At 45.8% G+C, this 26,155-nt stretch overlaps 1 protein-coding gene across 5 annotated transcripts in view; it reads right to left on the bottom strand.

Annotated features, from left to right (window-relative positions):
• ATL2 (atlastin GTPase 2) overlaps window positions 1-17,210 on the bottom strand; it is a 45,264-nt gene extending 28,054 nt beyond the window's left edge. Inside the window, exon 1 of one of the 5 annotated variants that reach the window (XM_061461348.1) lies at window positions 17,057-17,210. In XM_061461348.1, the coding sequence (XP_061317332.1) occupies window positions 17,057-17,186 (130 nt within the window). In that variant the 5' untranslated portion in view covers window positions 17,187-17,210. Of the gene's footprint in view, window positions 1-14,479; window positions 14,637-17,056 lie in introns of those variants that run through there. The other 4 variants (XM_061461350.1, XM_061461349.1, XM_061461351.1 and 1 more) reach the window with 4 other exon arrangements.
• Window positions 17,211-26,155: the final 8,945 nt, after the last annotated feature.

Below are 26,155 nucleotides of genomic sequence, written 5' to 3'. Positions count from 1 at the left end.
CCAAACTAAAATTACACCGACACAACACTGGTCACCACTGCAGAAGAAAAACTCTCACCTTTGGCCTAAAGCTTTTGTATTCCCAGATATTAAACAAGCCCTCCTTTCTGAAAGAGTTTACAAAACAGGTTTTGCCCCATATAAGTAGCATCCCTGGTATGCCAGAAAACTTGGGAGGATGGCCAAGGTGAGGTACGAAGATTTGACAGTCAGAAAGAAAGCCTTCAGCATCACAGCCTAGAAACACAAAGGGAATAATTCTATTGATAAAAGCATTAAGATTTTATAGCTCCAAGAAGAGACACCTGTGTTTTAGCAAACAGATATTCACCCAATGTATCAAAGCCTCTGCTCCTATATAATCCCCAGGCAACAAATTTAACTTGATTACTTAAAACAGCCTTATATCTTTTTATTTAAATGCGTACTTCAGCTGCAGTAATGTATCAATTTTGTGAACTCAGGTGAACTGTAAAATAGTCTGAAGCAACAGCTGCAACGTCTTTTCATTCACCTGGAGCTTGACATGAACCATCTTTTCCTACTCGGAAGTTATAAGAACCTTAGCAGACCTCAAAGTGCAAGATGCAGCAGCATTCCTCTGCCAGCACAGAGCATAGCCACCCAAAGCTTCTTCAAGCCAAGAAGATTCCTCAGCAAACAAGTAGATTGGTCTTCTATCAATAGTTATTTCTAAACAAGTAAATTCTCCCTATCACAAACAGACAGTACTATCAAAAGCTTGCACACAATGTGTCTGTTAAAGCTCACAACATCTTGTTAAGATTATTCTGCACCCCCAGAAGTCAGCTCAGACAGAACAGAAGATTCATCTTAGTCCCTAGTTAATTACTATTAGATTTCACTTACCAGTAGAAATAATAAAAATCAAGGCCAGAGCATCAAGTTGGGTTTTTTGGCTGGTTTGGAATGGTTTCTTGCAGGTTTTTTATTGGTTTTGTTTATTTGTTGACTAGCCAGCCTAAAACGTCCCAACCTACCTACAGAAAAGATCATCACTGCCATGAATCAAGCACTTTAGAGGGTGGAGAACTACAGTGTTGACAGCCCTGAAGGAAACTTGACCCATCCAGAAGAGCTGGTTTGATAACTTCATGCCTGAGTTGCAGAAAACACCTTTCCCTTCAAGAGATCTGAACTACTTAGCAATTACCAGGACAGACATTGCACAAGTATATTAACTGTAGAACAAGTGTTACTGCTCATCCCAGGAGCACAGTCAGCGTATGCTAACCTGTCACATGCTCCTAAGCAGATGTCAACCTTTTTGGTCCCCTATACCACCTTCTGGCTGCTTACCCTGTTACTCTGGCTAGTCACCCTCAGGCAGCACTGGAGCCCTTCAGAAGCCTTTCTAGAAAGCTTCAGAATCCTGTACACAAGGATCACATTCTATTTCCAAGAACTAATTTACCATCAGTCTCTCAAAACAGCAGTCAGGGCAAGAAATCCCACTTCACAGTCCACTTATCTGCAATGGCTGCAGAAGCATTGTAACAAGTCCTGTAAGTAATTCATAAAATAAGCAAGTTGATAGCACTGACAAGTCAGCCCAGGAATTAATGAAATTCACAACCTGAAGCCCTACTCCTTATTTTCCCCAGCTGCCCCAGATAGTCATAGCATACTACTTGAAATTCAACATTTAAGTGGAATGTCCTAGGGCCCAGTCTAGGAACCACAAACTGCTCTATGTTTTTGCAATAGTCCAGTCCCAGCAAATCCAGTATAGGAATGGCTGAGGACTAACTTTAGAAGAGGTGGCATTCACAGAATGACTATCCCTACACTGGAGTATTTCTAGCCAACTGGAAAGTAGGTTTGGACTTGAAAAGATCGTGACAGCCTTCCTGTATAGGTCTCCATGATATGCATTCAGTAATGCTACAGATGCAACCAAATCAACAGACTTTCATTGGTTTTGGCCTTTTTCTTTTTTTTTTGTTTGTTTTCTTATAGTATCTCAACACTTTGAAAAGTCCAGTTCCATTCCAGTAATGGGGTTATGGACACAGCACATCCACGTCATACAATGGCTATTTCAGAAGCATGGCTGATGGCTTCTTGCACTGCATGCAGAGCAGCAAGGAAACACTGACTCCTGCAAGACTACTAAAGACGGGCTGGTATTAACTCACAGGGTTGGTCTCAATGCTGCTGAAAATTCCCAAATGCACAGAAGACTAGACCTCAGGCTTTTAGTACATAACAGAAAAGCTTTCACCCAACAAAGCATACGGCAGCAGAGCTTGTAGCACAGTGCTGCAGACCCAGAAAGCCACAGCTACGTTTTTCTTTTTCCAAGATGTTCATCTGACCTTTGAAGCTTCTGTACTACTGAGCTGACATACTCCAGACTACAGTCAGATCCACGACTCTGGCTGGAGCTAATGCAAGATCATCATTAATTGGATTTGCCATCCATTCCGGCCTGTTACTATGACCATTCACTAATTATTCCCTACTTCACTTTGGCTTCTTCCAAACTGAATCATTCAATTAGATCACATGAGCTAATGAACAGTTCTAACTATGCATAATTACCTCCTAACCCAGGTTAAGCAGGCTGGGAGACACAAAAGAAACAATACGATAGAGCAAGACACAGAAGCAGACAGACTTGAATGGAAATAAATACAGTCAAGAGAAGATACTACCACCCAGTTTCTCTGTAAGCTCTTCACTACACTCAGCAATAACTATAGCAGGACTACTACTGACACTCATCAGCCAAGTATCAAGAACAAGCACCATTTGTTGAAATGCTAAGCCAGATTTTGAGAACAGTAACTTCTTGTGTATGTACAGAGTATTCCAACTGAACTCAACTAAATAACCCATTTCTTAAAGTATGAAGTGAAATGAAAAGCTAATTCCTGCTTCCCTTAAGTACACAGCTAGCAGCTGATGACCTATTTGTCCTGCAGTGTATGAACAGTCAGCTCAACCTGCATGCTATGAAAATAAGAGACAGCATACTTTAAATGTGAATTCCTCCCTTTAAGCACATTAATTAAAGTACCAAGACAGTTACCTTAAGTTTCAACCCAAATACAACTTGAGCTCTTTAACTCATCATTCACATTCTTTCATGATGAAAGTACATGCTAATTGCTAAACTCTGTTGGTTTTAGATACAGTACAGGTACAATACAAGCACTGAATGACTAGTAATTTTTTTTCTAGACGGGGTTGGACACAGACAACTGTAGACAGATGAGGCAAACATTAAATAAATTTAAATTCCATTTTCTTTTAGTGGCTAAAGGCCTGGACTATGAATGAAGTCTAAAGGAGCTACTTTCATTAATATAGACAGCTTTCATCAGTACTCCTTCCATTTGCTCCATCACAAGGAGTTACAAAGCCTTCACTCCGTACATCTTCAAGCTGATAGTCTTAATACCTTGCTGGTACAGAAACCTGCACTCTGCTAGAAGTCCAACTTTAAGTCAAAACTGCCAGTACCCCTAGATACTTCAGCTCTCACCATTCCTGGACTCTTTCCCTGGTGCTCTACAGACATCACATGCTTGCATCCATACAAAAGCAATCCAAGTCTCCCGCTCATAGTTCAGTACAGATGCACGATAGGTTCTCTCCCACATACCTGAATGGTAAAGCGAGCTGAAGTGGGCTACGCTAACCTCAAACCATCTGGTGTGAAATCTTGTTCTACATCCATGGCCTGAGGGAGTTCACAGCTTGAATCAAAAGCTTAAAATAAGTTAGCATGAGGAAACTGCTGCACTACATTCAAATGTAATGCATTCTATCAGAGCTTCACCCAGGAAGTTTTCTTGTGAGAGAAAGGAGACAAAATGCTTAAATGTTTCTTGTTCTGGTGTAGTGAACCGAGGAGAGTGTGGGCATGTGTGAACCGAGTTCCAGAGCGTAGGAAAAAAAAAAAAAAAGTTAACCTTCAAACCTTATTTGGTAAGGTAAAAATTCTGGCACATCTAATGGAAAAAAAAAGAAAAATCACTAGATTTAAGTCACAAAGTTGTCCTCCCCTTTCTCCAGCAGCCCTGCTCCATGCAATAAACTCACAGCAAGGTCTACACTAAAGCTATGGAGCTACCACAGACGGTAACACACCACTGCTTTCCTATTGCTGACCAGCAAATGCTACCAAGTAGCTCATTTTAAGGCCAGAAATAATTAAATGTTTTGAATATTTTGACTATAAATAGGACTGATGAGCTAAGTTCCAAAGACTTGTTTGGATATCCAGTAAGACTGACAAAGGAGTAGAAGAGAAGACACATTTAACTCTCTCTGTTCCTTCAGGGCGATGGGATGCTAAGGGACAGATCTAGAGCTGTTATATAAACTGTGAACAGAAGCAAAAAGTACCCAAAGCTACAATTTTGCCAGAGAAGGGGAAAAAGGAGATATTCTGATGACCTAGATACCTATGAAGCGTCATAACTAATCAAACAATAGGCCTGTCAACTCTTAAGTGCTTTAAAATGCTTCTCTGTTGAATTGTCTGCAGGAGCAGACAGCTCTCCCCTGTGCAAAATGCTGGTAAGCTAGCATTTTGCATTCTCCACTGAAGGGGATAGAAAAGCTAGAGGGAGACTTCAGTATAAAAAGAGAGGTGCAGCAAAGAAGTCAACCCTCAAATTCAGCTATTTTCAGCAAATGCATACAAGTAACAGAATACCACTAAGCACAGATTAAGACAGAAGTAGAAAAAACCCTGACACAACCTAGTAAGCAACAACAAAAAAATGTATATAAGGATTGCTTATATAAATATATATTTATATATATAAATATATATAAAAGGATTCTGAAAACACATCTTGAACTTAGTAGCAAAGATGTTTCTTCACAGCTACAAGGAAAAACTCGAAGGGTAAGGATAGTCACAAAGCATGCTTCTTATCCTTCTTCCACTCTGCCTGAAACTCACTGCTATTATTAGCACACTCACTGAAGGACCTAACAGGATCTCTACCCACAGTAAGGTTTACCAGTATTTTTCCAGCCTCCTCAAAGAATGCTGCTTTAGAATGCTAAGACTAAGGCAGATGAAATCACTAAAAGGCCTCTTCCTCACCTTTTCTCCCCTTTCTTACCCATCCTCCCAGTTTTTTGAGGACGGAAATGAGAACACACGGGATCTGACAATGCCTTAGTTCACCACAGACTCTGGAAATGGCAAGTGAAAGCTCTTTGTGACCACTGCAGGCCACACAGATTTAAACTAGGCAGACTTCTGCTTGTATTTCAGAGTGATTGTATTTAAGGTTGCTGCTCACCCAGAATGATTCAGTCGGTATTTTCTAATTGGTCTAGCCCATAACCATATTTTACATACCTTGTATGTATTCCTCATCTCAGCAGCCAGTAATTTAAACAACGACCAGCTAACCCAAACCAATATTTTGAGTAAGAAGGATAAGGAGGAAAGAATATGGCAAGAGATGCCAACTGCAATTACCCCATATTTGAACTTCACATTTGCAGCCAGATTAAGTTTAGTCACGCATCTGCATCTGTACCATGGCCATAGAGGAGCTCAGCAGCAAGTAAAACAAGTACTTTTGCTGTACAAGGAGGTATGCCGAAGGGCCATTTTTCATACTCATTTCCAGGATAAACAAGCTGTCAGTCAGGAACACCAACAGGTTTACGGAAACAGAGCAAGCCAAAGAGGCTTTACTTTTTGATCAAATCATGCTTCTAAGATTCTGAAGTTTCTAAGCAAAATGATCTTTTAGCCCAACCTCCAATTTACACTCAGCTTTCCACCTCTCAAGTTCTGCAGCTAAGGGAGCCTCCCATCCAGCTTTTCCAGCACTGAACCCCATAATTCTGCTTTAATAATAAGTTCTACAATTCATTTCAAAGAATAAAGGGCAGTACAGGGAGAGACTGTGTTTGCTTTAGGAAACTGCCTTCTCAAGATCACATAGCTAGCAAAACTGATAGAGTAACTACCTTCAGACACCTTCATGGAGTATTTCAATTCCTCCTCCCTCTCCCTTCTCAACTATACTTCACTTAGTACTCACTAACACACCCACTAGATGAAAGGGAAGTATGACCAAGGGAAACACAACCTTAACCAACACAATTAATGCTGAGATCAACTGTGAATCTAGACAGGAAAAAAGCCCCACCAAGTCACCTTTAGGGATAATTGAAGCTGGGGAAATCACATTTTGTATGCGTTCATTTTATCTCCAATGGAAGAAGATATTTTTCTCACACAGCTACAACAGAAGTAGCTTTCATTACAGTCCCTGCTGCTACGAACATAGGGAAAGAGGCCTGGGCTGTCATATCACCCACAATAATCGATACAGCACCTAACTAATGTTCATATACTTCAGAGCGCCACCTACTCCCCACAACTCCCAAGTCTCTACCAAACATCACTGGTGTTGCTGCACAAAAGTCATTAGCTAAGGCAACAGCTCAAAGTACATTTATTCTGCCAACAGGATGCTGAAGGTAGCTACCTCCTCCTCTCCCATGTTGCCTCTCTAAGCCTGTTTCACCAGTAAAGTGAAGCCTTAGCCACCCACTTACACAAGAGCTCTCCCACTCTTTCCCATTTCCAGTACCACGCAGTACCACACTGCCTTTCCTGCTAATTTTACCACATATCCAATGCTGCTGAAAGTTAACTAAATAAACCAAACCATCAGAAACAACAATCCAGTATGAACAGTTTTCTGCAAACTGTATCACCTCAATAACAGTCCAATGAGCACCTGAGCTGAATCAAAAAAGCAGAGTCTCACAGCTTCACGTGTGGGGCACAGGGTCAGCTCAGCTGTACTTCTGAACAGGACTGGTGCCCTCTGTGTTGGCACCATTGTTCTAGGTCCAGGCACCAACTTATCTTGAGCAAACAGAAGGTGATGTGCTGTGCAATTTACAGCCTCTGAAACAGTTGCACCAGCAGAATTGAAAGGGAGGCACAAGCTGCTTGACTGGGTGCTGGTGCCAGGATAGTTCAGCTTTGCAACTACAGCCCAGTTAAGCTGGAAAATTTCTCCAGACTCTCAGAACTCACAAGTACAGTTAAGAAGCATGTTCCTGTGGAGACTGACTTAGTGATATGTGATAACACTGCAAAGATGGGTGGACAACTGGGCTGTAACTGGATCTGACTGGGTGTTGCCAAGGATTTGTCTAGATCTGAAAGAGTTCAGTTTAGGCTAGGCTAGCCAACACATTTGTTAACCTTCACTTAACAGCAAGGTTTCCTTCCTTTCCAAATAGAAGTTAGCACTAGTTTCAGTTTTGTCAGCAACAGCCTAGAATGCATAGCTAGTGGGAACACCTTAAGCTTGGCATAGTCCTTCCTGCACTAAAGGAGTATTCCCTTGAATGTTCCTACTAAATATACTGTAACTGCCAAGAGCTGTTTCTTCTAATCTACTCTTCAGTAGAATTTTGAGTTCAAAAATAACCAGCTAAGTTGTCTCAAGGATGCTGTAAAACACTTACACTTTAGCAGCTCAGTTCCACGCAGCACGCACCTTCATTATCAGTTCAAAGGGCTTAAGACTTACCTAAGCTTCTTTAACATCATTCACAACACTTGTTACCACAAAACCTCAGCCACTGCTGCAAAACAAGGGTCTTAACAGCAGCAGCAGGTCTGACACAGCCTTTTTCTGGACAGCAAATGCTATTACATGTACACTAATGGCTGCTGGCCAGTTAAGCCTAGTTATGAGTATAGTAACGAGGGTCAAAAACAGAGAGTAACTCCAGAGGTAAGGCAAAACAGACTGTCCTCCTGAAAGGAGAAAATGCAGAAGGGGAGCTGGTTACCACTTCTCTTTACATCACGTTCTCAAATTAGTCTGAATACAACTAGCCAATCTAACTGCTTGTCTACAGGACAGCACACCATAACATATGCTGAGATTATAAATGGGTTAATATCCATCTTTCACTTGGATGGAGAGCAAAGAGGGAAATACAACTGTCTGAAGATACATGTTTAACACTCCCCTCCAACCAGTCCTGGTAAATCATATTTATTGTCTCCATCCTGAGGATCCATGAAATCTTTCCTTAGAGCATATGGAGGTCAAACACTGGGAAAATAAGTCCAGGTTTTAGAAGGTGAACCCAAAGAGAGATAATGCGCTGCTGTTTAAAGCTCACAAAAACTTAATCTAGTCAGTTCTAACGCACTACAGAAATAAGTGAACAGTTTAGACTACAGAATAGCTCAGTTTGATATTTGATTAATGAAACAGTAATATGTCTGCAACACCAAGTACTTAAACAGAGACTCTAAGAATAACAGTCTATCACAAGCCAACTTCCAACCTCTTTAAAAGCACCAGACTGCATTTTGAGGGTCTTCTCAAACAGGCAGAATTCCTGGTAGCTTCTGAAGGTTCCACAAGTATTTAATCACATCTGCTATATTAGTGTGGATAATGTGTTTGGTTTTCCATTGAAAAAAATAAGCTTAAAAGTAGAAGCTGCATTTCTTAATGCCCCCTATCACCATTATTATGTTTTGAAGGATATTTTACCTTTTAAATCTCAGAGCATAACATGTGATAAGTTTTCAGTATCTACCCATTTCTACAGTACTATCAGCTCTCTAAAATACCCTAGTTCTGGGCCCCAGCCCCTGAAAGCATTACTAACTGCACTCTTCCAAACAACCTCTGTACCAAGAAGTCTGACATACTAGCACTCAGAAAGATTTCCTTTTAAGTATTTCATACTGCATTCCTTTCCTTATCCTCATGACAAGCTTAAAACTTCGTTGCTTGGAAGATAAGTGATAACTGCCTTGAGGGCAGCTTTTAAGGCCATGTTCAGAATCACACTTTTGTTGTTAACAAGAACAATTCCTTACTATTAGTTCAGAATTACAAAGTATTTAAGAAATTATTTCTCTTGAAAACAAGATAATTTGTTTTAAGAAAATGATTTGTTTACATCAAGAACCTTAATTTTCTACAGCAGTCATTTCCACTACCACTCTATATCTTTAATACATTAAAGGAAGCCAAGCTTCTGCCTCAATGCTTAGCAGTTCATGCACTTCGAGTTTCCTCCCCTGAAACCAGTGCTGTGACGATTTCTACATTAGGCACAGGACTGACAGATGGCATCTTTCATTTCCCAATTGCTTATGGTTCCCCAAGTAGATCACGCTACACAGACCAAGATAAAAGAAGAGCCACAAGAAAAAGCCAGAAGACCCTTTATTACATTTACCCGAAGAGCTGAAAACACAGAAGGGGTTGAGGAAGACAAAGGAATATGACACAACATGCAAGTAGTAATATCATAAGATTATGCTTATAGAGACACTTAAAATAACTGCACTTATTCTTCCACTCAGCAATACCACCCTGTTAGAGAAGATAAGAGGCGAGAACAACTTTTCCAAGGACACACAACATACAAGAAGTAGTCCTAACACATCAGTACAAGCAGTTGACACATGTTCTCCAACAGGTTTCTGTAACTTAAAAAACAAACCAACAAACCTTGTTGTCCTGGAATCTTTATACAACACATTGTATAAACGATTCTCAAAAGACACTTCGAATATTTTACTGAGACCAGTAAGATCCTCAAAATTCAACATGACTATCTCTAAAGCGAAGGAAGAAAACATATTACTTGACACTAACTACAGACTGGAACCTGATTCTGATCTCTCTTGAGCAACAGCTACATAAGAGCAAATTAAATTCTACTCTCAAATATCCATTTACTAGAAATTACATTCTACACTTCATGTCTGTAATGTGTACAAGATCTTATTAGCTCAAGCCTTCAACTTCACCACTTTCCAGGGTTTCACTTCTATTCCAGTCTTAAGAGAAATCTGCCAAGACTTGCAGCAGCACAAACCCCACCTTGCCACACAAAATCACTGGTATGCGAGGCTGAAAATACAATCAGTCTTTCACTCATTGTCTGCACTGAAAAATAAAGCTGAAATACACCTAGAACAAGGAAAAACATATTAGATTGGACATCTCCCCTTCTAGCAAAAGCATATCAGAATATCCCTCATACCATACACAAGCCATAAATAGAGGCCCAGTAACCCAGCTGTAAACTGAGTCCCTTCCCAAAAGGCACTTTGTGCAATCTTACAGCTTTGACAGCTCTCTTGCCTATTCCTCTGGGATACAGAAGAGCAGGGCAATTCTTTTAAAAGAAGATAGTCCTTCACAAATCATTTCTGCAAAGACCCAAATGGACTTCTCTTTCACATTATGTTTGATTTCCTATTAGAAATTATTATATTTGATTTCCTATTAGAAATGGACTTCTCTTTCACACTATATTAGATCTGCTCATAAGTTCAGCACGCTGACATCAAACAGGAATTCCAATACCCAGATTACCTGTGTTCACTCAGGTAACCTTTGTCAGACTGCCTTGGATGCTGTATGGTTTAGTAATGCCATCTTTGGTGTCAAGCATTCTGCTTTCAATTTCTCCAACCTTAAAGAGGAGCCAGTCACTAACCATTATAAATTTAGCAAAGCTATTTTTTCTGTTTAGTTAATGGGAAAGGGACAAGAGTTACTTAGCTTCACATATCACACTGAGCACAAGGATCTACTTTTCTCACACTAGAAAGAGATACAAACTAGTCTTGTTACTTCAAGGAGTAACGTCCCCATGGAGCAGCCAGAATTCTCAGCGACAGGACTCCAGGCAAACTAACTAGATAGCTCTAGGATATATAAGCACATGAACAACCTGCTATGGAGGCAATTCATTAAGTGAATTTACCAGCTATGGCACTATAATGGCATCAGTACACTCCCTCCCAAGCACAAAGGGGGAGGGTAAGCTCCTTGATTTGCTGCAGAGCAGGAATTCCAGTTAAACACCTAACAGGTAGTCACTTGCCTAACATTAATTTATACCTTAGATCATCTCCCAGTAATTCATTTGCACAGCTACAGAATACAATGGATGCTACCTTCAAGTCTTAAGAGATACATTCAGTCAAGTAAGAATTAACAGTGGGGGAGGCAAAACAAATCTTGCAATTCCTCAGATTTCATTCCAGGTTTTTTAAGTGGGCAGATGATCAACTTCCAAAATTTAAATGCCTTTAGAGTTCTTCATATTGCACGCATTCAAAAAGCACATTCAGCAAGTACATGAAATCTTGCTTTCCTGGAAATGAACGTTACAGAAAATTTGTTAATTTATTTCAGAAATAAACAGAATTTAAAGGTCAGACAAGTTGGTTACCAATGTTCTCATAACAGCAGTCCCTATTACACATTCATTTGTTGCTAGAAGTTACTTGATTATAATCCTTGACTTAATAGATATCACTCATTTCATATCAGTCATTTCTTTGCAGGTAACTGAAGTATCAGACAATCTGAGGGATGTTTTCAGAGATATTTCAAACTTGCTCATCTGTTTGTTCTGGTGTTTCAGACACAAACACCATCCCCACAAATGTATTCATGTAAATCAACTCCCCAAAAATCAGCTATAGGAGGCAGTATTGATTTTAAGAACAACCTGCCAAAAACCCAGGGAAGTTACCTCCATCCTTCCTCCAGGACATCCCAAGAATGCTGAAAATGTTTTGAGAAAGAGACCCAGTCATTTCCCAGTTAAGAGTAAAGTCTTAAGGACCAATGTATACAAGTACTTCTGAAAACTTTCAGTTGATTACAAACAACAAATACAGCAGCCCTGCCTACACAGAAGCTTAGAAAATATTTCTGTGCCTTTTTCACCTTAGACAGTTGCCATTAAAGACAAAACCTTAAAACAGTAATGACTGGTGTATTAAGCTTGGGAAGTTAATGCAGGATTTAGCAAGAAGCTGGAAAATGCACTCAAACTGGCAACTTGCAGAACTCACTGTAAGTGCATTTTGCAGCAACAATAAAGACAAGGAAACAATTTAACCTGATTTTAAAGTTTAAAACTTCCCATTCAAAGACTGCCATGCCAGGATATCAAAAATCATCTGAAGGACATGGCCTGTTCATGATTGCAGTGCAGTAACAAAAGCAACTTCAGGTCTAACTTTTCTACATAAGGTGAAGTTTAGTGAAACTTGGCAGTACTCCTCATGAATGTCCTTGGAACAGTTAGAAACGTCTACAGACTATGCTAAGATGTACAACAGTCAACTGACAACAAAGTTAAAGCTAGTTTCACCACAGTGCTGAAGCGAAACCTGAGATGCAGCTTGCGCTGGAGATGAACAACACTGCAGTTCAGTATCAAAACATGAACAACACAGAATTTAATTTACATGTATTTCCATCTGCTTATTACATCTGTTTTTACAGTTGGGCAAAACAAAGTCAGAGAGGATGCAATACCACCATCAGGAGATAAGTGCTCTATCACACCAGAGGAAAATCCCCAGCCCTCCTCTCCTCCAACAGACCCGCTCTTATCCAATCTAGCCAGCTTGAGGTAACGTCCTTATTTGTATTAGGACAAGGGAAAACAATTCCTCATCTATCACAATATCTCACCCCAGTGGTACGTTATAATATATTCAGTAAGCAAACACTAATTGCTGATATTTAAGCAAAACAGACACTGCAGTTAGCGTGAAGTGCCTGAGATGTATCAGCACTCCTCCAAGACCTAGCTCAAGCACTCCTGTGCACCCAACATGAACAAGAGCTACTCGGCCACCTAAACTAGGAGAGACTAGTTTTTAAAGAGATGCTTTTCTGAGAGTTGAAGTAAAACTGTTCTGCACTAGGACTATTTCAGAAATGTCTTTAAATTACAGGCAGAAGATGAAAAGGAAAGAATACAGCCTTCCTCAATCCCACTCCCTGCTTTCAGAAGAATTGTAGCTGAAATGCCACAGAGCTATTGCTATTATTTGAGGAGGAACTGTAACACCATTAGTGGCTTTAGGAAAAGCTAGAACATAACAGCTGTTAAGCAACACCTAGTAATGGTACAGGAGGAGTTATAGACCTCTCCTGTTACATTTTGTGTAACTATTCCAATCTACAACTCTGCTTTATTTCATTGTACAGAAAGCTCTTCTGCAAGCAGGCACAGATCATCCATAGCTGTACATGCAAACCCTATCAAATCAGTTGTTCCATGCCTTTAGTACACAAGTAACTTAAGAGACATGCACACATTTCTACCACTAATGATGACACAGCTACCTTAAAAGCCATTTATTACTGGTGTGCTGGTGCTTTTATGACCCAAAGAAAGTTATACAACCATCTAATGCTTGGAGATGACTGAAGTACATAGTGGTGAAATACAGAGAACCATCAAAGAAAATTCAGCAGTGCTGGCTTTGGAGACGAGAAACCGGTATCCAAGCAGTAAAGGAGTACATCTTGTCCTCAATGTCAATCTCTGGACTCTTAAATTATTAAAATCTTAAAACTGCCAAACACAAGCATTTCCACATGCTCGGAAGTGTTGCCTTTTCCTGCCTATAAAAAAAGTCAGTAGAGTCACCACTCCACACCTGACAGTTTACAGCATGGTTAGATTTCCCAGTCTAGCTGGCTTACAAATGAAGCCATTGAAACCAATAGTGGCACATGGCAACTGTTCGATTTTGTTTAATCATGCCCAGTCCAATCACTCTGCTTCCAAACTGAGAGTTATACAACAAAGATGTTAAAACAGTTCAGTGTTCTAGTGCAGCGCTAAGAACCTCACACAATCAACTTAGCTTTCAAGTCAGTACAATCCCCACAGGTACCAGTCCTCAAGCAGGGTACGGCAGAGGAAGAGTTACAAGCTCTTAGATTTTAAACTATTCTTGGAAAAATAAGCGTAATAATAATTAAAAAAGAATACTGCGCAGACTCCGGCACATCCGAGACTAAACACCGAGCCAGAGACACGTCCCGTCACCACCGGAGGATGCATTACAAGCAAGAACGGCACTGACAGTGGAGCGCACCAGGTCCATACGGGGGTAGGGCCAACACGATCAGCCACCTCCTTTCCCGAGCTGCCCGGTGCTGCTCCCTTCGAAGGGAGACTCGGCTCCGGAGCCCTCCAGGCTGCTTCGCTCCGGCCCCACTAGTGCCAGCCCAGTGCCCCGTTGCCCGGGGAGCCCCGGGCGCATTCGGGCCCTCACCCCCCGCCTCCTCACGTCATGTACACACGGGCGGCAGGGCCACGCCGCAGCGGGGAATAAGGTCACCGACGGCCGGGCCGCGCTCCGGTACGTGCCGCCGTGGGCACAGCGGGAGGCCCTGGCGGCGGAGAGCGAGCAGGGTGACCCCGCACCGGGAGCCGCCGCGCCGGCTTCCCCCGCCGCCCCTCTCAGAGCCAGACGTGGGGGCTGGCGGCCGCCCCCGCCATTTTGAGGAGAGGGGGGCAGAGAGGGGTGGGGGGAAGGAAGACCCCGGGGCCTCCCCCGGCGCCGCCCGCCGCAGGGCCCGCGGCGCAGCTCCACGCGTCCCGCGGGCAGCCCCGCCACCGCCCCGGGGGTACGCGTTACCTGCCGGTACGGGCCGTTGGCGGGCCGGGCCCGCGCGCCGCGCCGCGTCCCTTTCCGCCATCTTGTCCGGGTTTAAAATTAACTCGCTGTGACGTCAGAGCTCCGCCGAGAGACCTTTATCGCCCGCCGGCGGTGGCGCGGGCAGAGGCGGGTCCTAGCGCCGCCGGCCGCCCGCCCAGGGAGGGGCGGGGCATGGCATGCGCCTTCACAGCCCCGGTGAGGGCTGCCTCCCCTCTGCCGCTGAGGCGGTGCTGTGCGGGCTCCCACCGCCGGGCAGCGGGGAAGGGAGGGAAGAGGCGAAGTCCTACGCGCTGTGGGACGAAGCGTCCTCTGTGGTAGAGACATACGCACCCGCCCGCCCTCACCAGCACCAGCACCAGCCGGCGCTTACTGCCCGGGCCAGCCCCCAGGCTGACGGGACGGGTGCTCTCCTCACGGCCCTGCTGCACCCCACCTCAGATGCGGAGCATTGAGTGAGGGGCCTTAGGAGCAGCAGAGTGATAGGGATGGAAATGCCATGCCCCCAGCTGCACAAAACGCCTTCAGGGTGAGAGTCCCGTCAGGGATTCCTCACGCTGCGCTGCCCTTTTCCACCTCTGTTGGGCCAGAGGACAGTATGTCCATGGGGACAGCCAGGAAAGTGACCCGAGCACTCTCTGCTTCTGGCAGGAACACCAGCTCCTCGCTCTTGAGTGCTTGCTGCTGCTGCTGCTGCATTTGGGCTAGAAACACACAAGAGGACAGCTCTGAATCAGAACAAGCCACACAAGTTTCCAAGGGACCAAACATTCCTGCTTGTTTCTGAGTTTTGTGAGAGCCTCGTTCCCCTAACCCAATGCTGACATTACTGCGTGCATTTGGAAGGCCAACTATTAAAGCTAACTGCCTTTACTGCACAAAGGTTTTAGGTCTGTGAGGTTTCGTGTTGCTAAAGGTTATGCAAACCTCGACAATCAAATTGATCGGTGTGACCTTGTTCCTGGTTACAACAACATATTTGGCTGATAAATCAGCATGTGAAGTGAGCAACAGCATTGCAAAACCTCATCTCACTGTGGTAATGCTTTCTGTAGAAACCATTTGCCTAAAAGGTTTGAGCTGCGCTAACTTATTTAGTCCTGGAGATGCAACTTTTGAATGACAACAATCCAAAAACAACCTGAGTTGGGTTCCGAGGTGGAGGAAAAGCTTCTGAGCAAAAAAAAAGCAACAGGCTCCCTGGCACCTGGAAGTGTTTCCCAACCAAACCTTCTTCAAACCCTCTTTTCAGTCCTTTACTACTGAAGTAGCACATAAGGGTCATCCTAACGCTGGTGTCTGTTACACTTGTTTCTATGCTCACAGTGGCACTCCTTGCCTCAAGAGAGTTTAATGCCTAAAAGACATTAAAATGTCTAAAAGATGCTGTAATCGCAGCTAATACATTCAATTCTAGTTATGGCACCTGTGTCAATAAAAGATGCAATGCTGTAAAACTGTCAATAACTATTTTCTAGATTTACACCCTCATAGATGGAATCAGGATTCAGCCCCTTTTTACAGAAGTATTGGTATGAATGAAAGGAAAAAAAGCGTTGCCATTGGCCTTTTGCAGTTTAATACTCTCTCTACTTATTTGGATAAAATGAGTGTTCCATTGCCTGTCCTTCTAACCTTATGCCAAGCCAAGAGGAAAACCTTTCCTGACATCAGAAAGAAGGCAGAGCACACTCTACATATAGAGGTATTTCAGGGATACACAGGAAATCAGGCAAACATCTTCAAGTAAAAGTGCACTGAAAGCCAAAAACTGTTAACTGATAGACTTCAGCTTCAGCAACTCAGTAAGAAACTTTAAAAATGGGGGAAGAAATACTAAAGAAGTTTTCCAGCTCTGTTGTTAGCAAACAGCCTTGTTTCTGAGCAAGTCTGGAATAGTTTACATGGAGGAGAGTTTGAAATAGTGCATATACAGACAGATTTCTGCTCCATGCAACAGGATTTGCTGCTACTGTAACGTGAGAACAGAAGTCAAGAACTTGGAGGTCAGAAAGCTCAATCTAAATTCTGTCCTTTCACATCTGCAGGAAGGAAGGAGACATTGAGTACTGCATTCAGGTCTGGGGCTCCCAACATAAGGACATGGACCTGTTGGAGTAAGTCCATGAAGATGCTCCAAGGGCTGGAGCACCTCTCCTGTAAAGGCAAGTTAAGGGAGTTGGACTTGTTCAACCTGGAGAAGTCTCCAGGGAGACCTAAGAGCAGCTTCCAGTACCTAAAGGTGCCAAGTTTAGACACAGCCCCAAGGCAGGATCTTCTCAGCCACTCTGCTGGGAGAGTTGTCCTCTTCCACAGCCAGAAGGCAAGTCGATCCACCACAGTTTCTCCTGCCCTTCAAGACAGCATGGAATGGGACAAGACAGTTCCTGACCCTTGCCGGCAGAGGCATCCACTGGACACTAGAAAAGGCTGGATTAGATGCAGGTTCCTTATGCCTTCCTGTATAAAATGCTTCTGTGTCCCTGTCAGCTGTCCTGTGCAATGCTGCTGGGTTTAAGGCGACCAACATGATGACAAATCTCTAAGTCAGACACCCACCTGAAGCATGCTGAACACCACTCCTGGGCTGGGGAACAGAGCAGTCTTCCATTCTGAAGGGCTGAGGGTCCTGGGATGAGCTGGAGAGGTCTCTATTGGCAGTACAGCACTTACCAATGTCTTTCCTCATTTGCTTCAGTCCAACCTAGTGACAAGGTGTGTCTCAATCTTCCCCGTAGGCTACACAGTGCTGCATTCCTCTGGGAGCTGAGGACAGACAGTAATGAGATAAAGGTGGTTCTTCTGGCAGCCCCCCACTCTCTCCAGCAATAAGGTGCCTCCCGCCTCTTGGCTGCAGTCCCTAGGGCCACACAAGGCTTCCCAAGGGAGAAGAATGGGGATACTAGGAGTCGTCAGCCCTTCAGTGGTGAACCAGTGCTAGCACTGGGAGCAGCCAGTGCAGATGGTGGTCAGCAGCCCTCCCACCAGACACCAGATGCAGGGAGCTGCATCACTTGGGCAAGCCTGAGATTTCTTAACAGTCTTCCAGTGGGAAATCTGCCTGGATGTCAGGCTTGCACCCAGAGACAAACATGTGCCCCCTTCCCAAATTTGAAAAAGCCCTACAAGGCAACTTGTCTTACTTTTCTCTGAGAAGCACCCAGGCTGCAGAACCACAGCCCTACTGCTCATGAATTCACCTCGTCACAGCTTCCCACCTCTTCCAGCTGGAACCCTCCTCCCCTCTGCACTGTGCCAGCAAGCTTGGAGGCTGTGCTGCCCACCAAGCTCCTGCCCTCTCTGCAGCTGGATCCTCCTGTTGACTCCCTCTTCCCAGCACCAATCCCTGCCCACATGCAGGAACATGCTGCTTGGTCCTGCCTGGGCTGGCTGATGTTTGCCTCACCACCTTTGCAAGGATCTCAGCCCCACGAACAAGCAAGCTGGGTTTTCTATGAAATTTTCTGATATCCACTATTCCCCAAGAGCATCTCCCTCAGATTCAGGGGTGCTTTCCTCTGTCACACAGGTAATCTAAAAGTTGCTGTGCATCACAAACTTGTAGCTACCTCTGCGTGTTTGCATGACCTGGAGCTTGACCAAGAAAAGCCAAGGTGGGCCTCAGCATGGATCCAAAGCTGGCTCTCCTGCAGGCTTCCCTGCATAGAGCACCAGGGAAGCAGAGAGGCTGTTTGAGAAGGAAGGCAAAAGAACAATTTACCAAATCTCTTGAACCTGCAGCTGTCCCACATGCCGAGATGCCTTTTTAGCTGGCAGCAGCCCCTTGCATACCACTCATTTATAGCAAGCCGAGTGGGAGACACATCCCATTCTCCCCTGGTGATGACTCAAAGCTGCTCCTCTGGGGAGGGAGGAGGAAATAATGCTGAATTTTAGCTGTTGTCAGAGCAGCTCAGAGTGTGTTGCTAGGCACCAGCTGCAGGAATCACCTGCAAGTGCTTTCACAGGAGGGGTTGGGCCCGAGTGCCAAATACCTTTGAAATGGGCATAATCCATTCTCAGCCTGAAGGAGCTATTGCACAATCTTCCCAGGGCTAAGGGTTTAAATCAAGGGACTGTGGCGCTGCCAGGGAAAGAGCACTGGGCAGACTCTGGAACCAGGAGCCATGCTTGCCTGTGTTAGGGGAGCTCTCTGGAGGTCCCACAGGTGTGAATGGAAGCCTTCTCCTTCATCCTCCTCTGTTTTCCCTTATCAGAGAGATTGAAGTCTTCAAAGGATTAAATGGCTAAGTGGTTTTCATCTGCTCCTGGGAATGAAGCTCTGTAGCCACCTGAAGCTTTCGTTTGCAAGCATTTGTTCAAATGGACTCCTATCCTTGGGGTGTGTATAAATAGTGCAATTTCCATCTCACTGCTATGTAAGAGCACAACAAGATGCCCCTGCATTTAAAGCCCAGGCTAGATATCGACTCCAGTAGAGGCTGCAGTTCTGCTTCAAGTGCCAATACACCTGAGAGCTCTGGGGCTGCCCCACTGCAGAGATGGATCTGTCTACAGCCAACATGCTGCCTCCAGCCTCACCTGGAAGACACATCTGTCTGTCTGCTGCCTGCTCTGTGGTGATTTTTGACCTGCCTCTCTACAAATGAGACCAGCTCTGCTGCTGGGGAGCATGCACCCACGTTAGGTGCCAGGATAGTGAAATGCAGTTCCACACAAGATTTAAACTGCTTTTTCTCACCTGACCTGAGCATCTCTAAGCACTTCTGGGGCTTGGGTCCCATTGGTGGCATTTCCCAGTGACTCCTTAGGCCATCAAGGCCACCACAGAGAAAGAACTTTTCCACACCCCCAGATCCTAGCTCCCAAATGTCTTGTCCTAGAAAAAGAGTAACTGTTCCATCTGTCACTGTGATTCCCATCAAATGTCTTGCAGAGATAATCACTCCAGCCACTGGTCCTGTATGGCCTCCCTCTAAGGCACAGAGCTGTGTCGTCTCTGCTTGTACAGACAGCACTTGGCACAAGGAAGGAGGAGTCTCTAGTGATGCCTACGTGATCAGTGATGCCATACTTCAGTCCACAGTACTAGTGCTTTCTCTGCATGATGCAGCATGCAAAGTTCAGGTTACCAGAGACAGTTTGGGATGAGAGAAAGTACTGCACCATCACAGAAGCATCGGTGTTAATTCAGTCTCACTTCGAAAAATGCTGTGTAGACAGTTTATTCTTTAATGTAATAAAATAAGACTGATTGCTTAGGGTATTTGCTAGGAAACACTCCTGTCAGCTTTTAGAAGAGGATACTTGTCTTTACAGCTGAAGTGATCTTTTCTATCACAAGCCAACTCCTCCTCTTTGGAGCAAAGCATCACTGTGTGGTACTGATTTGAGTGAAGTGGTGCACGTTTACACCTGAGGAGGGTATTTTGCACTGAGCTCTTCACAGGCAGACCTGACTCCTGCTTGCAAGTGGGGTTGAGTATGATTTCCCTGGCATTCAAAAGGCGCTAATTACACAGCAGAGCTTATTTGCATCCTTTGAACCTACATGATTTTGGCTCTGCTGGGTGAGATTTACAGGTCCTCACAAGGAAGCAGAAGGCTTATTCCCAGCGTTTCACGTGGTTTCTTCCCATGCAAGTCCAGACTAGCTGCATAGAAATGAGTTGTGTTTAAAAGAAGGATCCTGCTGTGAATTCCCACCAGAGAAGATGAGCTGCAGCTCTCATTGTCCTTTCCTGGAAGGCAAATCGCCTCCAACACAGGTTCCCACACACACACTTGGATGAGGCTGCATTAGCCCATTGCTCCACCAGGATGGGTTTGGATGCAATTGAGCCATGCAGTCATAGCCCACCTTGCCCAGCTCAGGAGTTCTGGTCTACTGCAGGCTGTCTCATCAGCGAGTCAGGTACCTAAAAGACATGGTAGCTATCAGCAGGAGCTGACAGCAGTGATAGCCAGTGATGGCAGCATCTACAGGAAACCCCAGGTCAGATGAGGACCTGAGCTTCTCCCACCAGCCATGGGGATTTACAAGAGGGCACCTGAGGCAGCAGCACCCTGCAGGGCTGGGATGACTGCTGTGCTCTGCTCTGAACCAGTCCTGAATCTGTGGCATGATGTTTAACACACTGATGAAACTGTCTAGATCCAGTCTTTGGCATCAAATCAAAGCCTGGGGCCGAGTCTAAACATGAAGGACCGGACCAGTTTCGCCATCTGTTTTTCCAGGTTCAGGCTGGAACATTGGAACTCTGGGCCAAGATAAGGACACTAAGCAGAATTTGCCACTTAATCTGGCTGGAATAATGTGTGAATTTAACTAGATTTAATCTACTCTCAATAAAATCTGTAACACACTGTAGGAAGATGGCATTTAATCTTTCTCCAAGTCTCTTTGTATGCATCTGAGCACAGGGCCCACAGCATAGCCATGGGCAATTGCAATGAAATGAGAAGCAAGTTTTAGCAGCACCCAGAGGATGGGGCTGAGATCAGTGTCCTGTCACCTTTGGATTTGTGTCGGTCTGATTCAGAGATTCTCCTGCCCCAAAACCTCTCTGTGTGACATGGGGAAGGAAACATCACAGGGGCTGGGACTCACCAGCCTCAGCCCTGTTCCCAGGCAGCAGACCTGGTGTTGATGGGGTCCCCACGCTTGTCTTGGTGCCCTCAGGAACTGAAGAGAGCCATACTGCTCCACTGGCTCCAGGAGAGTTTCAGCAACTGGAGGTCTCCCCTTGCTGAGCTGAGAAATGCACCCCCATGGGCCAGGCAAGCAGATCAAAATAAAGGCAGCCACTCCAATGCCACTGAAGTGAAGTGCACATGTCGTTTGGGAAAAGCACAGTGCCAGGCTGCTGCTGGTGACTGCTCGAGAGCGTGGCTGGGTCCTCCAGGAAGACTGCGCAATGGATTCAGGTGCTGTCCTGTACACTCACTCCATGCCAGCTTGCTCTGTGCACCCAGTCCACCACAAAAAGCACAGTATTGCACTGACTTTGATTGCATTTAGGCAGTTTAACAAAAGACAGTTCCAGTGGCTCATTACAAGAAAAACATAAAATTATTTGGAAATATTACGCAGGAGGATATAGAATCATAGAATCACAGGAAGGTTTGGGTTGGAAGGGACCTTAAAGATCATCCAGTTCCAATCCCTGACATGGACAGGGACACCTTCCACTAGACCAGGTTGCTCCAAGCCCCATCCAACCTGGCCTTGAACACTGCCAGGGATGGGGCAGCCACAGCTTCTCTGGGCAACCTGTGCCAGGGCCTCACCACCCTCAGAGGGAAGAACTTCTGCCTAAGATCTCATCTCAATCTCCCCTCTGTCAGGTTAAAGCCATTCCCCCTTGCCCTGTCCCTACAGGCCCTTGTCGAAAGCCCCTCTCCAGCTTTCTTATCAGCCCCTTTAGGCACTCAGAGCTGCTCCAAGGCTCCCCGGAGCCTTCTCTTCTTCAGGCTGAACAAGCCCAGCTCTCTCAGCCTGTCTCCATAGCAGAGGTGCTCCAGCCCTTGGAGCATCTTCATGGCCTTGTCTGGACTTGCTCCAACAGCTTCACGTCCTTCTTATGTTGGGGGACCCAGAGCTGAATGTGTGTTTCACAAGTGTGTTTCACAAGTGTGGAGTAGAGGAGGAGATTCCCCTCCCTCAACCTGCTGGACACACTCCTTTTGATGCAGCCCAGCATGCAGTTGGCTTTCTGGGCTATCACATATTTTGTGCAACTCCAGTAATGTTAACTTGTGAGAAAGAGACAAATAGCAAGAGGAGAGGGAGAAAGCAATTTATTCCTTTCCTGATTCTGCCTGCTCTAGATAAACGCAGCCTGGCTGTAGCAAAGGGCTGGAGGTTTAGCTGCCCAAACCAAAGGCAAATTCATTTGAGATCCAGGGATTAAGATACAATCATTTAATCTCTGATTAAACTGGATGAGCACCACAAAGGGTAGCTTAAAACATTTGGAAAGATGTTAAGGAAAATCAAGCAGGATTAAATAACAAAATAGCTGCATTAAGCTAGAATGCCTCCCTGGATCACAGGAAGCCAGGCACCAAAGAGCCCGCCTGCAGGGACAGGCAAGCACGCTCCGTGCCACAGCTCTACACCATCTAGACATATCAAGGATGACGGGGTCATTAAGAGCAGCCAACATGGTTTTACCAAGGGGAAGTCATGTTTGACCAACCTTATAGCCTTCTGTGAGGAAGTAACTAGGTGGCTGGATGATGGTAGAGCGGTAGATGTGGTTTTTGTTGATTTCAGTAAGGCATTTGATACTGTCTCCCACAGCATCCTCATAGATAAGCTAAGGAAGTGTGGGCTTGATGATGAGGTAGTGAGGTGGATCAAGAACTGGTTGAAAGGAAGAAGGCAGAGAGTTGTGGTCAATGGGGCAGAATCTAGCTGGAGGTCTGTGACTAGTGGAGTCCCTCAGGGGTCGGTGCTGGGACCGGTGCTGTTTAATATTTTCATCAATGACCTGGATGAGGGAACTGAGTGTACCCTCAGCAAGTTCGCTGATGATACTAAACTGGGAGGAGTGGCTGACACACCAGAGGGCTGTGTTGCCATTCAGAGACACCTGGACAGGCTGGAGAGTTGGGCAGGGAGAAACTTGATGAAATTCAACAAGGGCAAGTGTAGAGCCTTGCATCTGGGGAAGAACAAGCCCATGTACCAGTACAGGTTGGGGGCTGACCTGCTGGACAGTAGCGAAGGGGAAAGGGACCTGGGGGTCCTGGTGGACAGGAGGATGACCATGAGCCAGCAATGTGCCCTTGTGGCCAAGAAGGCCAATGGCATCCTAGGGTGCATTAGAAAGGGTGTGGTTAGTAGATCAAGAGAAGTTCTCCTCCCCCTCTACTCTGCCTTGGTGAGGCCGCACATGGATTACTGTGTCCAGTTCTGGGCCCCTCAGTTCAAGAAGGACAGGGAATTGCTTGAAAGAGTCCAGTGCAGAGCCGCAAAGATGATTAAGGGAGTGGAACATCTCCCTTATGAGGAGAGACTGAGGGAGCTGGGTCTCTTTAGCTTGGAGAAGAGGAGACTGAGGGGTGACCTCATCGATGTTTACAAATATGTAAAGGGTGAGTGTCAGGATGATGGAGCTAGGGTTTTTTCAGTGATGTCCAGTGACAGGACAAGGGGCAATGGGTGTAAACTGGAGCATAGGAGGTTCCATGTGAACATCAGGAAAAATTTCTTTACTGTGAGAGTGACAGATCACTGGAACAGGTTGCCCAGGGGGGTTGTGGAGTCTCCTACATTGGAGATATTCAAGGCCTGCCTGGACAAGTTCCTGTGTGATGTACTCTAGGTTACCCTGCTCTTGCAGGGGGGTTGGACTAGATGATCCTTTGAGGTCCCTTCCAACCCTTGGGATTCTGTGATCTGGGGGCTGTGTGACTGACTGTATGAGAAGAGCAGGGCATTTCACTGCCTGGCACAGGTGAGCTCAGTATGTGTGCAAGTGATGTGGCAGAGCTGGTCCCACCGTAGCCCCATCAGTCCCATTCAGGGCTCTCTGGGGATGGCACAAGGGCAGCTCAGCATCCCCGCTGCCCCAGAGCTGCCTGAGGGATGGAGCAGAAGGGACCATGGCTTTGCAACCTGTGTTTTGGGAGGAGAGGAGCACCAGAACTGCCACATGACTGTAACTCTGGATGAGGGACATTTGGCAGGTGCCTCAGACACTTCACAGCATCCCAGGCCCCTGGCACTCCCACACCAGTGCTGGCCTCTGGCTGCTTCTGGCATGGCCCCACTGCCTAGGGTACCCTGACCTCTGTGCAGGGAGACACAGCAAAACTGAGAAGCCTGGAACATCTTTCCTCTATCACCACAGGGTCACACTGACGCTCTGCTGCTAGCATGGCATCTGGGGGGATAAAACAACCAAGGGATGACTCAAGCTTCCTCAGTGCCATCCAGTTGCCTCCCCATGCTTCTATTTCCCACCCACACTCTGAGGTGAAAACAAGTTGAACTCACACTGCCCCCCACCAGCTCTTTGCTCATATTAAACTGCTCTCTCGGACTCTCCAGGAAGCACGGCCACCTACCAAAAATCTGTATTGGGAAGAAATTTTCCTGCAAAAATAGGCTAGTGAGCTGTAAATGTGTGCTCGAGGATGGCAACACCAGGACAGTGAGGCTGGGGCTCTAAAGCGCAATGTGGCTGCTTCCCAGGCTTGCTTTGGAAGCTTTGGGAGCCTTCCAAGCCAGAGTGGTTTCTTTTCCTAGATTTGGGATTTCCTGTATTTCCTAGGACAAACCACCCAGCTCCCTTGAATGACTGCTCATTTGCAGTTAGCATGGATTGTCACTAGCCATTCCCATAGGTTTTCTGATGTCCTCTGCATGTTTGGCTACTTCATTCTGCAGCACCTTCAATATACTCAATACAGTGCTGTTAAATGGCTATCAGTCCCTACCAGGCAGCACCACCCAAAATTAGTACCTGGGGACACGCTCCACTGCAGCTTTAGGAAATGAGGCTGCCGGGGGACACAGAGCTGTGCTGGACAGATGTCCCAGTGCCAGGCACAGGTACCTGCTTGTGCCCATTAATCCACAGCATCCCGCAGATAGACACCAGCCTTTTCTCCCCTCCCGAGAATGTTGAGCTGATGGCTTTACAAATAGGTTGTGCCCTTGCATGGCTGGTGCCTCCATCACCAAAAAGCACCTTGCAACAAGGAACCCCAATGCTGGGAAGGGTCCAAGTATGGGACTGCCCCAAAGCATGTAGCTGCTTTTCCTCCTTCGTGTTGTCAGAGGGACAGCAGCCCTGCTAACCACAGCCTGTTTGCCAGGCTCCACTGCCAGCTGCAGCCACCTGACAGGCGCAGTGACCCTGAGTGATTATTTAGCAGCAGATTGTATAACAGAGCAGGGCAGACATTACATTTCTGTCCCTGACCTCAGCCCTGGGGTATCTCCCACCCAGAAAACTTCCAGTCTAATCTTTCAGACCTCAGAGGAGCAGCCTGAGGCATCTGACACCATCCTTCAGAGAGGAGCAATCAGTGGGGACCAGGTAGCTCTGGGCAGGAATGAGCTGCACAGCACACCCCGTACCTACCCGAAGGGGAGAAGAGGAGGAACCTAATGGCCCCACAAGGGCTCAGGTGTGGAGCCCAGACCCTGCTGAAATGCCCAGACCCTGCTGAAATGCCCAGACCCTGCAAAGCCCCCCTGCTCCCTGCTGCCCATCTAAATAAAGCTCTACACTCACCTCTCCATGTCAGGATTAGCTGTGCCACAAGGTGAAGATGGATAAGCTGTCCTTGGACACAGCAAACTAGCTCTAACAGCTCCCCTGAGTTCCAGCCACACTGCCTCTGGGAGCAGCTGAGCCCCTTGGACCTTTCCCAGGGGTGGGCAGCCCAGAAGGCAGTGGAGGGGTGCCCACATAGTCTAGGGCTCAGGACACATCAGCCTTGTGCTGGTGATGTCCCCAAACCATGTTGCTCCTTCATGTGGCTGAAGAAACAGTTCAGGGCAATGATCTATAGCCCTCAGAGGTCAGAAGGATGCTGCAATGTTGCAAGGAGACAGGCATGGCCACAGATCACTGCTGTGCACTTGCCAGCTGGTTCTGATTCATCTCATTCAGAAATCAAGCCAAACCCAGTTCTCCTGAAGCCTTGTTTATGAGCTTGACTTTAGCGTGCTCCAGG

The sequence above is a fragment of the Pezoporus flaviventris genome, unplaced genomic scaffold, assembly GCF_033815535.1.
Source record: "Pezoporus flaviventris isolate CSIRO_AGI_PZ_B2104156 unplaced genomic scaffold, CSIRO_AGI_Pfla_v1 ptg000031l, whole genome shotgun sequence".
Classification (NCBI taxonomy): Eukaryota; Metazoa; Chordata; class Aves; order Psittaciformes; family Psittacidae; genus Pezoporus; species Pezoporus flaviventris.
Note: the sequence above shows the minus strand (reverse complement) of the source record. Positions and strands in the feature narration are given on the sequence as shown.